The 12,557-nt window shown below is 40.4% G+C and overlaps 1 protein-coding gene across 2 annotated transcripts; it reads right to left on the reverse strand.

The window, feature by feature from the left end:
• Nucleotides 1-2,578: 2,578 nt before the first annotated feature.
• Nucleotides 2,579-9,763, reverse strand: C4H18orf21 (chromosome 4 C18orf21 homolog). 2 transcript variants are annotated; one of them, XM_065932357.1, is made up of 5 exons: nucleotides 9,556-9,738; nucleotides 9,451-9,473; nucleotides 6,193-6,392; nucleotides 4,700-4,896; nucleotides 2,579-2,836 (listed from the first exon to the last, which is right to left on the reverse strand). In XM_065932357.1, exons 1-5 carry the CDS (start codon nucleotides 9,630-9,632, stop codon nucleotides 2,683-2,685), a joined length of 651 nt encoding a protein of 216 aa, XP_065788429.1. In that variant the 5' UTR covers nucleotides 9,633-9,738; the 3' UTR covers nucleotides 2,579-2,682. The 2 variants fall into 2 exon arrangements, with proteins under 2 accessions (XP_065788429.1, XP_065788430.1); XM_065932358.1 differs by lacking the exon at nucleotides 4,700-4,896 and having other exon boundaries at nucleotides 2,655-2,836; nucleotides 9,556-9,763.
• Between the last annotated feature and the right edge of the window lie 2,794 nt (nucleotides 9,764-12,557).

Raw genomic sequence — 12,557 nt, forward strand, 5'->3', positions numbered from 1 at the left:
ATGCACTCAAGTTTTTACTTGTGATCAAGTCCAGTTTATCTGTATATATATTTGCCTGTGTTTTAGTTGTCACTTAAGAAACCACTGCTTATGAAGATTTAGAGGTTTGTTTTCTTCTACCAATTTCTGTCCACACTATAAAGATGCCCAGACTCTTCTACCAAACAGAAAGAATCCATGGTGTTCTTGATTTGCAACTAACCTAATGTGAACCACTCCACACATAAGAATTCCTATTTTTACTATTTCTTACCTACTTTTCAGTCATGTGACTGTAAAGGACCTACTGTGGAAAATGTAGATGAAGGAATTTAAGTGTAGTAACTTAGGAATATTTGCAGAGCTTGTGCTATGTGTTGGAGGAGTAAGTGAGATCCTCAAGGTCTGCAGAGTTTAGGCAGTCAGGGACACAATGAGAAACAGCAACTACAGGGTCACCAGCTCTGTGATCACAGAGTGGCCCCTCATAATGCAGTGGGGTGGGGTTGGACTGGAGGAGGGCAGACTCAAACTGTGCAGAGTCCAAGGCTGGCAAGAAAGTATGTTCTGAGAACTACAAAGAGCTCACTATGACTGTGTGACCAGGGAGAAGGGTAAGGGAACAGGAAAGCAAGAAGGGCTGAAGAGAAGCAGCTGTTCCAGTGAGAAGTTAGCCAGAAAGGTAAACTCTCTCTCAGGACCAAAATACTGCACTGGATGCTGTGGACACAAAGGGAAGGCCCCGCTTCTGCAGCCTGTGGTTCAAGTCCAGAATGATGAGCTTTGCCATCCCTCCTTGATGCTGGCACTAGTTAATGTAATTTCACTTCATGTAACTACAAAGCCAACTTTTTGATAACCTTGACTTTTCAGTTTGCCAAGCTCTAATGGAAGAAAAGTATTTTTTACTTGTTTCCTTTCTCTATTTATGAGGAAACAATGATTTATAACATTATGAAGTTTCAGGTGTACCGTATTCTATTTCTGTATGTTTGTCACAGTTTGGTTTGTTCATTTGTTTTTATTAGTTTTTCATATTCCACTTGAGTGAAGTCATGTGGTATTTGTCTTTCTCCGTTGGACTTATTTCACTTAGCATAATACCTTCCATACCCATCCATATTATTCCAAATGGCAAGATTTTATCTTTTTTTTTTAGCGGAGTAGTATTCCACTGTATATATGTAACATCTTTTTAAAAATTCACCTGTTGATGAGCACTTAGGCTGTTTCCATATCTTGGCTATTATAAATAATGCCACGATGAACATGGGGGTACAGATAACTTTTCAGATTTGTGTCTTTGTATTCTCTGGATAAATAGCAAGGAGTGCGATAACTGGACCTTATGATAGCTCTATTCTTAATTTTTGAAGAAATCTGTCTTCCAATGTCTACACCAATTAATATTTCTACTAACAGTGTATGTACAAGGGTTTCCTTTTCTCCACATCCTTGCCAACACTTTGTTGGCTTTTTTGATCCTGGCTGTTCTGACAGGTGTGAAGTGATATTTCATTGTGATTTTGATTTACATTTCCCTAATTAGTGACATTGAACATCTTTTCATGTGTCTGTTGGTTATTTGTATGTCTCCTTTGGAAACATGTCTATCAGCTTCTCTGTCCATTTTTTAACAGGTTATTTTTATTGTTGTTGTTGAGTTATATGAGTTTATCAACTTTATCAACTATATTATTTGCAGATATTTTCTCCCATTCAGCAGGTTTTCATTTTATTGGTTTCCTTTTGTACAGAGGCTTTTTAGTTTGATGTAATCCCATTTATTTTTGGTTTTCTTTCCCTTGCCTGAGGAGACATATCTAGAAAGATAATGCAATGATGATGTTAGGAGCATACTGCCTATGATTTCTACTGGGAATTTTATAGTTTCAGGTCTTAACATTCAAGTCTTTAATTCACTATGAGTTAATTTTACTTTTTATGTATGGTGTGAGATAGTGGTAGTTTCATTTTTTTCCATGTGGCTCTTCAGTTTTCCTAGTACCATTTACTGAAGAGACTGTCCTTTCTTCACTGTATGTTCTTAAGAAATTTAAGTTTTAAACTTTTAAGTAGCAAAGAGGCTTGGAAACAGATTATAAAGTAAGTTACTTATTTAAAGAGCTTTTAAACCCAGGTTGAATATAATCCTAGCCTATCATTTAAAAAAAGCATATCTATGTTCCAGGAAATACTTAAGATAGCTAAACTGTTACTGTGTTATGTTCCAATGTAAATTTTAGACCTAAAAGTAGGTATTCACCAGAGCAAATGAAATGCCATTTACAGTGAAATATTACAGTTTACACTTTTTTAGAATTAACAGTAAGGCCACAGACACCTAGAAAGGAGTAAGTAGACCTCTTATAAAGGTCTCAATTTCTATGAAAGAAAATGGCATAAATAATGAAAACTTAAGGGAGGAGAAAATCATAATATAACCACTCAATGTCCATATTTATATTTACTACTTACCTTTCATACATTTTTGATCCTCACAATCACCCTGTGAAGCAGGCAGGGTTCAGTTTTTCATTCCAATTAGGTATTTTCTCCATAAATACTGAAGAATGCTAAGAAAAGTTTGCTCTTGGACCTGAGTTTCCATTTATTTTAAGAATAAACAAGTTTTTAAAAAAGCAGTTTTTCTAACTTTAGTTTCAGAAATTGCATTAAACATTTATTTTCATAGTCCATACTTTACAAAGAAGATAAGAAATTTCTAAAGTCCATCTTTGGATTTTTTTTGGATTCACTCTGACTAAGCAACATTTTTAGTTGAGAGAAGTGTTTCTTTGTTTTGCTCACATTCTTTGAGGAACAAATGGGTGTTGACTGTCCAGATGTAGGTGTTCTGAAAAGAAACATAAAGCCACACTTAGATATACAGATAGACAACAGTTCTTCCTACTAAGCCTAGATACCTACTACTATAATCATTTTCTACTCTTCTGTAATAATCATTTTCTACTCTTCTGTAATAATTATGGCCACACATGAGCAGTAGCTGTACCCAGCAAAGTCATTCCCACTTGGTGAAAAAAAAAATCTCCTCACTACAGGCTAACGGCAACATTTACAAGGTATAATGGGTACGTCTAGAAGCTTCTTTCACACCTGAAAGACAAAGCTAAAGGCAAAGTCTCATTAGGACTGAGTTCCTTGTAAGACTGACATCAAAATTCATGACAATTCTAAGCAAGGACTGCAAAAACATTTTTTTAGTTCATAGCTCAAGACCATTTCCTTTCTCAAAAGTGAAGAATCTCAACCTACGCATACAGGTACCATTCTGTTGTATTTTCACCCTTATACAAGGTGAGCTCTAGAGGGCAGATGTTTTGTATGGCTAACTATATATTCCAGTGCTTTTTAATAGAACCAAGCACAGAGGGTGCTCTCTATAAATATCCACTGAATAAATGATTCCCCATCTGGTATGTGTGTATTTATGCCTTCTTCCACTTCATTCTCTCCAACTGTGTTCAAACCCCAAACAATATTTGGGGTTTGTCAATCTCATCTCTTTTCTGACTCCCCAACCATGATAAACATGATATAACTTTCTCTTTCCTGCATATACTTAACAAGCAGTCTGGTTTAAATGCAAGTTAATTATTTTAAATATTCCAAATTTTCTTTTATCTGCATGTATCCTGTAAGTAGAAACTTTCACAATGAATTCCTATCATATCAAACACCAAAATAATCAGGAATACAGAGAAAGCTGGACATGAAATTTTAAATGTCAAATCCTCATATAAAAACCTCAATTTTAATAAGCAGAAATAATCCAGTCTTTGCTGAGTTTGTTATTTAATTTCAAGAAGCTACCAAACTCTTCTGTAACAAAAATGTTTAAACATTCCTTTTTCAGTTTCTTTGGAGTTAAATTTATTGGTCAGCATAATGAATAGAGTATTGAGGATTACTGAAAATAAAACATGTGCCCAGTCACATAGTTAACTTCACATCATTTCACAAATCCCTATTCTGTTGAGTTTCTGATAGGGGAAACCACAAAGAATAAAGGTTTAGAGCAGGAAAGTCAACCCTGACTGGTTGTTTTGCTGGCACAAAGGATGAATTAAGGCAAGTGATAGGCAGACAGATGGTGCCAGGTAGTGGGGGCTGGAAACCCATGCCAGTATATTTCTTTCATATGCAGAGTGGGGTACCAAAGGCTTCTAATTAGAACTGTGTTTTTTAATAAATATTGGACTAGAAGGGTTTGAAACTAGAAGCAGGAAGACTCAGGGAATTATTGTAGTAATCCTGGCAAAGGATGAATAATGATCTGAACAGACAGCAGCAGCACGGAGAAAAAGAAGAGGACAGTTGCAAACACCTTGGAGGCGGGATGGATAGAAACTGGTGACCAATTGGGCCAGGACAGAGGGAGCAGGACTGTCAACTACACTGACCATTTCAGGTCAGAATGTCTACAAGGGCATGTTCATTTATAGATTAAGGAAACAGGATGGGCAGGTTTGAGTGGTTACCTGTGGGGACATGTAGGGGTGGGAAGGGGACATATTTAAGAGGCAGTTGGGAACGAGCCCAGGGAGAGGCTGGATGTAGAGGAACACACCTGGAAGTCAGTGCAGTGATGACTTCCTCAATTCTATGGCAGTTTCAGGGAGTGTTTATTAAACAGAGAAATTAGAACTCAGGGGGTTAACAACGGCCATTTATATAGCGTGATGGATTAAGATACCTGAAAATCAATGCTGGGCTCTTGCCTTTGGAACCAGACATGTGATTTAGGTTTGCAGAACTTGGAGTCTTTCTCTCTGGGGTCTTCAGGCTGAGTTTACTCGTAGGAGTGGTAGGACTGCTCTTCAGTGCTGACAGAAAGCTTCTGCTTTTTCCATGATGTTTAACTGTTCTGTTGCATGTTTTACAAGTAATCAACTGCCACAAAAAGAAGAAATAGTGAGTCTTACTTCTCCTTATAATTTAATCCAATAAACTGTATATTCATTAAATTCTTATATGTAAGACACCCTTTAATATCTGGGTATTTATATCTTTACAATATTTTATAACATTTTTTTTTTTGCAGAAAAATTCCAAGCCTTTTCCCAATAAAATATGGCAAAATATCACTGAAAATAACTGACTCCTTCAGACCCTTAGTGAATCTATATATAAATACAAGTCTAAAGTAATTTATAAAACCAGGCATATGAATTCTCACCCTACTTCACTTCATTAGGAATAGAGGTTGACTTTCTTTTCAGGATTCATTGTTCAAGACATGGTCCATTTTGCAGCTAAATGCTCTTCTACACATCTGACTCACAAGGCACCAGATTCGGCCCAGGCCTCAACAAAATTAATACAAACTAGTTTATGAGAAGTACTCTGATGTTCATGAGCAGGTAAAAATGCATTCACAGAGGTTTAAGTTGCTTTATGAAAATGCACTTACCTGTCCAATGACAGCAGACTCCTAAATATGGCAGTTCCAATTCAAGTTGTTACTGACTCTAGTCTTAGGCCAGACCTAAGCTGTCATAGTGTCCACTGTGCCCAGCACAGTGCCTAGGTAATAACCAGGCACTTTAATAGTTGATAAATGTTAACACAGAACATGCAGATAAAGTCTATCTAGTACTGGTCTCTACATAGTAAACCGTAAGTAATTTAATTTGGTTGTTTTATTCCACTTTACATCTCCAATATATAGCACTGTTTGGCATAAGGTAAAATTTTCAATAAATGTTTGAAGAATGATCATGACACTTATCTTTGTTGGACATAAACTTAAATACATACTCTGACACAGAGGGGGGTGACTGAAGAAATGACACTGGTACTTAATGCTCTTTCCTTGTGTATACCTAATACATTTTACTGTGTCTGAAGAAAAGGACCATTAGCTGAAAATATTTAGTGGTAACTGCAGTTCAGATGATGTCACACTGGTGAGCTCAAGAAATCCTCAAATTTGTGAAAATAATTGTGCTCAACAATAAAATCTGGGCATTGAGAGTTCATGATTTTTGGCTTTAGGTAACACTGAGAAACAAAACTAAGCTGTATCTTGATGAAACAGTAATCACTAGAAAAAAATCTTATGTATATATTTTGACAATCCAAATATACTACTACAAACCTCTGAGTTATATTCAGGCTAATTCTTAACCTTATTGTAAGTGAAAGAAAAGTCTAGTTTACTTATACAGAATGGAATTGAAATCTTACCAGCACACTTTTGGAGTCTTTGTACTTTTTCAGAATTTTTGCTTCTTTAAAACTGAGTGTATAATTTCTTGCTTCTCGATTAAGAAGTTTCTGTATTTTGGGTGTCAGTTTGGGCTTGGGTTTGAGGCGCACTCGAGATTTATCCTGAACAAGCAACTGGAAACAGTATGGACATGTTCCTTCAAAAGTGCTTTTATCATCTAAAATTACACAAGTGAAACCCATAAATCATCAAATCAGAGTATTCTGTTACCACAAACTATCAATATTATAGATGCAAAAGAGTATATTATTTAGTATGAGCAAATACAAATTTTCCTTAAGCAAAATTCAAAATATGAGAATCTACAAAGATTAAATTGGCAATAATTTATTTTACAAAACACTATAGTTCTATCGAGTCACTCTTTTTAGCAACAGATAGGTTAACTCCCCACCCTTTTTCACATCATGCGAAATGCCAGGCTGGATAAAGCACAAGCTGGAATCAAGATTGCCAGGAGAAATATCAATAACCTCAGTTATGCAGATGACACCACCTTTACGGCAGAAAGCAAACAAGAACTAAAGAGTCTCCTGATGAAAGAAGAGAGTGAAAAAAGTGACTTAAAACTCAACATTCAGAAAACTAAGATCATGGCATCCCGTCCCATCACACTTCATGGTAAATAGATGGGAAAACAGTGACAGACTTTATTTTTTGAGGCTCCAAAATCACTGCAGATGGTGACTGCAGCCATGAAATTAAAAGATGCTTGCTCCTTGGAAGAAAATCTGACCAACCTAGACAGCATATTAAAAAGCAGACATTACTTTGCCGACAAAGGTCCGTCTAGTCAAAGCTCTGGTGTTTCTAGTAGTCATGTATGGATGTGAGAGTCGGACTATAAAGAAAGCTGAGCGCCGAAGAATTCACACTTGTGAACTGCGGTGTTGGGGAAGACTCTTGAGAGTCCCTTGGACTGCAAGGAGATTAAACCAGTCAATCATAAAGGAAATCAATCATGAATATTCACTGGAAAGACTGAAGCTGAATCTCCAATACTTTGGCCACCTGATTTGAAGAACTGACACTGGAAAAGACCCTGATGCTGAGAAAGACTGAAGGCAGGAGAAGAAGGGGACAACAGAGGATGAGATGATTGGATGGCATCACTGACTCGATGGACATCAGTTTGAGTTAGTTCCAGGAGTTGCTGATGGCCAGGGAAGCCTGGCGTGCTGCAGTCCATGGGGTGGCAAAGAGTCAGACACAACTGAGCGACTGAACTGAGCCACTCTTTGCTATGCTGTTCATTACTGCTACCAAGTAAAAAAAAGGCTGTAAGTCTCACAAATTTTACAAACACATTTATCATGAAATAACAACATTGTGACTTTTCTTTTTTAAACAATCAGCACAGTTTTGTGATTGTGAGCTGGGCATTGTCTGCAGTACAAGGTAACAGGACAACAGACTTGCCCCAGGCCCTTTATGCAATCAAGAAAGCATTCACTGACCATCTGCCATGCTAGGCTGGAGACATAAATATGGAAGTAAAAGACTTGCTATCTTTATAGAATTCATGTTCTTGGGGAGCCCTAGGGAAATGAAGGTAAGACTGGTAAGAACTAGTTACAGAATATGATTAAAATGCCCTGAAAATTATTCAACTCTATATAGACTATCTAGAAACATATCAAAGAAGCTTGACAAAGGTCATTGTAGATGACTATAAACTCTTACCTATATTTGAAAAAGCCATCTATTATTGGTAAAGGGCTTTTAGGTACAAGTACAGTGAAAAAGCAAGCATGGTTATTTAGAGAAAGGTGAAGTGTGAAGGTGATGTTGCTGAAAAGAAAGGTAGGCACACCATCTGTATAAATACTTAAGGCTAAGTCCTGTGTTAAGTGCTAGGAATAGCACTATTGAAAAGCTAAGGACCATGCTTGTAACTTAGCTCTGAAAAATGTAAAATTCATTCACACTGACAGACTGTTATGGACCAAGCTGGTGAACAGAGCACAATTCATGGAGATAGACAATGAACACAATGCCAAATGTTAAGTGCTGCGGAGAAAAAAAAAAGACTGGAAAGAATGTAGATTGCTGATGGAGCTGCTATTATCTTAAACAGGGAAGCCAGGGAAGGCTTTGTGGGGTGACATTTTCAGAAGGAAATGAGGAAGGAATCCAAGCAGGTATGTGAGGTAAGACTTCCAGGTACTGGAAGGGCAGTTGCAAAGGCCATGACACAACAGGGGGCCTGGCAGTGGTTGAAGTTCAGTGAAAAAAAGGGAGAGCAGCTCAGAGGTAATGCAGACCTATGACATAGGTCTATCTGTGGACTCTTATTAAAGATCTTCACTTTTACTGAGGTAGACAGTCACTGCAGAGTTTGTAGCAGAGAACTGACATGAATCTAACTTAGTTTCTGTTAGGCTCACACTGACTGCTGGATTGAGCCTGGAATGTAGAGATGCATGGGAGCCGTTGGCAATAATCCAGGAGAGAAACTGATGGCTTGTACAGGATGGTAAGAGGGATGTGGAAAGAGATGGCTAGATGTTGGATACATTCTAAAGCCAACAGGATTTACTGGCATATTGTCCTGGGGAGGAAGGTTGTTAGTGAGACAAGAGTGACTCCTAGGTTTTTGGGCTGAATGAATCTTAAGGATGGGGTTACTGGTTACTAAAATGGGAAGAACTGGGGAAGGGGAGTTGTCGTGTTGGGGGATAAAGCTCGAGTTTTCGCCTAATGTGACATTCAAAAAAAGTCATCTGGATGAGTCTAGGATTCAGGGGAGTAGTCTGAACTGGAAAATAAATTTGGAAGTCCTCAGTATGAAGAATTTAAAACCCGTAAGACCGCATGAAAAACTGTAATCAAGGAATTGGGTGTAGGTAGAAAAGACGTTCATAGGGCTGAGTTTTGGGACACAATCATTTGGAGGGTGGGGAAGTTAGTAGGCGCCAATAAAGCAGATCAAGAAGTACTGGCTAAAGAGGCAGGAGTTGAACTCCTTGATGATCTGGAAGCCAAGTGAAGAAACTATTTCGAGTAGACTGATCAATTGTGTCAAATGCCAATAGGTCAGGCAGGGTAAGGCATTCGTTTTTATTTTTTTTTTTAAAGGAACTGAGAAGCCTCTGGAGGGGGTTTATAATGGCTGTGGGTCGATCAGATTTCTCTAGATCATCTGGTTCCTTGTGCGGAAGGGAGGGAGCGGGGCCACCAGAGCCCGACCCACAACCAACGGGCGTCCTCCTTACCGTGTGACGAGCTGTAGGCCCAGCTGCAAAAGAGACAGACATTCGTAAGGGACGGGACACACCCGCCTGCCGCTCGCCTCCCTCTCCCCTTCCCTTCTTTCTTACAGGAGGTAGCGGGCCTGGCCCGGGCAGCTATCTTGTAGTTTCCATGCCGCGGCCTCAAGGTAGTGCTTCTGCCTCATCCCCGCAGGTAGCCCACGCCGCAGAGACCCGGTAGCAAAAAGGAGACTCCGGAAGCCGGCTTCCTAAAGCGGCGAACTTTGACACCCGGATCCGACGTCCTCTGGTTCCGACCGTCCTCCGGAGCCAGGCACCTTCGGCGGAAGGGTTCCGCACCTTCGGCGGAAGGGTTCCGCACCTTCGGCGGAAGGGTTCCGGTCCCTCCGCGTCGGGGCGATCATCCGGAGGCCGACCCTTCCGCCGCCGTTGGCCCCGCCCCTGGGTCCCGCCTGGCCCCGCGGGCTGGGAGTCAAAGTATTCAGCGCTCAGTCGCGTCCCACTCTTTGCGAGACTCCGGACGGTAGCCCACCGGGCTCCTCTGTCCGTACAATGGATTGCCATTCCCTTCTCCAGGGGGTCTTCCCGACACAGGGATCGAACCTGGATCCCCTGAATTGCAGGCAGATTTTTCAGTCTGGGGATCCACATCACATGGGAGCCTGAGCGGAGCAGCCTGACTGGGCTGGGTTGGCAGCATCGGGAGCCGAGAACGCGCCCGCCTCCAGCACCGTCTCTTCTAGACTCGGGAGCCCCGGTCCTGACCTGTGCCGCGGCGGCCAACAAGGGCGCCGCTGGGGGAAGCGAGGCTTCGGGTCTCCAGTCCAACCTGCTCTTGGCAGGAGCACTAAGGAGCTTATCTTTATTATTATTATTTTCTGTTTTTAATTGAAGTGAAATTCACCTAACTCGTTAGCCATTTTAAGGTGACCAGCTCCATTGCAATGTTGCACAAACACCATTGTTACTAGTTTGGAAACATTTGTATCAGCGTAGGGGAAACCTCATAAGCCACTAGGAGTTACTCCCCATTGTCCCCTCCCTCCCGGTCCCTGGCAACCGCTGATAACGCTTTTTAAAATTTGTTTTATTTTTCGCTGTGCTGGGTCTTCATTGCTGCATACGCTTTCCTCTAGTTGCAGGGAGTGGGGAAGTGGAAGGTGCTACTTTCTACTTCCCATGCGCTTGCTTCTCATCGCGGTGACTTCTCTTGTTGCCAAGTATGGGCTCTAGGTTCTGCCCGCTTCAGTAGGTGAGGCAGATGAGCTCAGTAATTGTGATGCTGGGGCTTGGTTGCTTCACAGCATGTGGGATTTTTCCGCTCCAGGGATGGAACCCATGTCTCCTTCATGAGCAGGCAGATTCTTTACCACTGAGCCACCAACCTCAAGTAAATGGAATCATACATGGGATCTTTCTGGTGAGGCTTCTTCCATTTAGTATAGTGTTTTTGAGATTCATACACTTTGTATTATATATCAGAACTTCATTCCTTTTTATAGCTGCGTAGTGTATATATGTTGTCACCAGGTTGTGTTTGACTCTTTGCGACCCCATGGACTGCAGCACCCCAGGGCTCCCTGTCCTTCACTATCTCCCAGTTTGCCCAAGTTCATGTCCATTGAGTCGTTGTTACCATCCAACCATCTCATCCTCTCGCATCCCCTTCTCCTCCTACCTTCAGTCTTTCCCAGCATCAAGGTCTTATCCAATTAGTTGGCTGTTCACATCAGGTGGCCAAAATATTGCAACTTCAGCATCAGTCCTTCCAATGAAAATTCAGAGTTGATTTCCTTTAGGATTGACACCTGTTTTATCTATTCAGTCACTGATGGACATGTGATCTGTTTCTGCTTTTTGGCTATTGTGAACACTGCTGTTGTGAACTTGAAGGTGTGTTTCTATTCTTTTGGATTTATACCTAGCAGTGTAATTATTGGGTCATACTGTAATTCCATTTTTAACAAGGATTCCAACGTCTCCACATCTTCACCAACACTCATCATCTGGTTTTGTTTTGTTCTAATCATCCTAGTACATGTGAAGTGACATCTCTTTGTGGGTTTGATTTGCATAATGATGTTAAGCATCTTTTCATGTGTTGTTGGCAATTCGTATATCTTTGAAGAAATGTCTGTTACAGTTCTTTGTCCAGTTTTTAATTGGATTGCTTGCCTTTTGTTGTTGAGTTGTTACAGTTTTAAAAAATGTGTTCTGGATGCATGCGTGTGTGCTAAGATGCTTCAGTCATGCCCACTCTTTGCAACCATATGGACTGTAGCCCACCAGGCTCTTCTGTCTATGGGATTCTACAGCAAGAATACTGCAGTGGCTGCCATGACCAGGTATATTCGGGATACTAGACTCTTATTTATCCTTCGTTTTTAAAAACGTTTTCAGAAAGAAGTCACATGACACAAAAGTTTGTAAAGAGAAAGTATCTAGTTTATACCAGATTTTAATTTTTCAGAAGAAAAGTTGTTACATATGCTCTTCCCACCTTTCCACCCTGTTTCTGTGAGATGATCAACATTGGCAGTTGGGTCTCTTCTCCTTCTGAGCCGTTACACACATAAGCACATGTATGAATACAGGCATGCATGCTGTCACTTCAGTCATGTCTGACTCTTTGTGACCCCATGGACTGTAGCCCACCAGCCTCCTCTGTCCTTGGGATTCTCCAGGCAAGAGTACTGGAGTGGGTTGTCATGCCCTCCTAACTCAGGGATAGAAACTGCTTCTTTTATGTCTCCTGCATTGGTAGTTGGGTTCTTTACCACTAGCGCCACCTGGAATGCCTGTGAAGTGAAGTCAAGTCTCCCAGTTGTGACCAACTCTTTGCGACCCCGTGGACTGTAGCCCACCAGGCTCCTCCGTCCATGGGATTCTCCAGGCAAGAGTACTGGAGTGGATTGTACCATTACCACATATCCAACAACAACAAAACAAAATATATACAAAAAACAAAAGTAGAATATTAGTTCTTTACCACATTACTTGCCTTTTTCCTTAACAACAAGTCAAACACATCTCTCCAGTATACTGGAGAGTGTGTGTATATATATATATATATATATATACACACACACACTCACATGTGCTTTTAATAG

Source organism: Muntiacus reevesi, chromosome 4, assembly GCF_963930625.1.
Source record: "Muntiacus reevesi chromosome 4, mMunRee1.1, whole genome shotgun sequence".
NCBI classification, from domain to species: domain Eukaryota; kingdom Metazoa; phylum Chordata; class Mammalia; order Artiodactyla; family Cervidae; genus Muntiacus; species Muntiacus reevesi.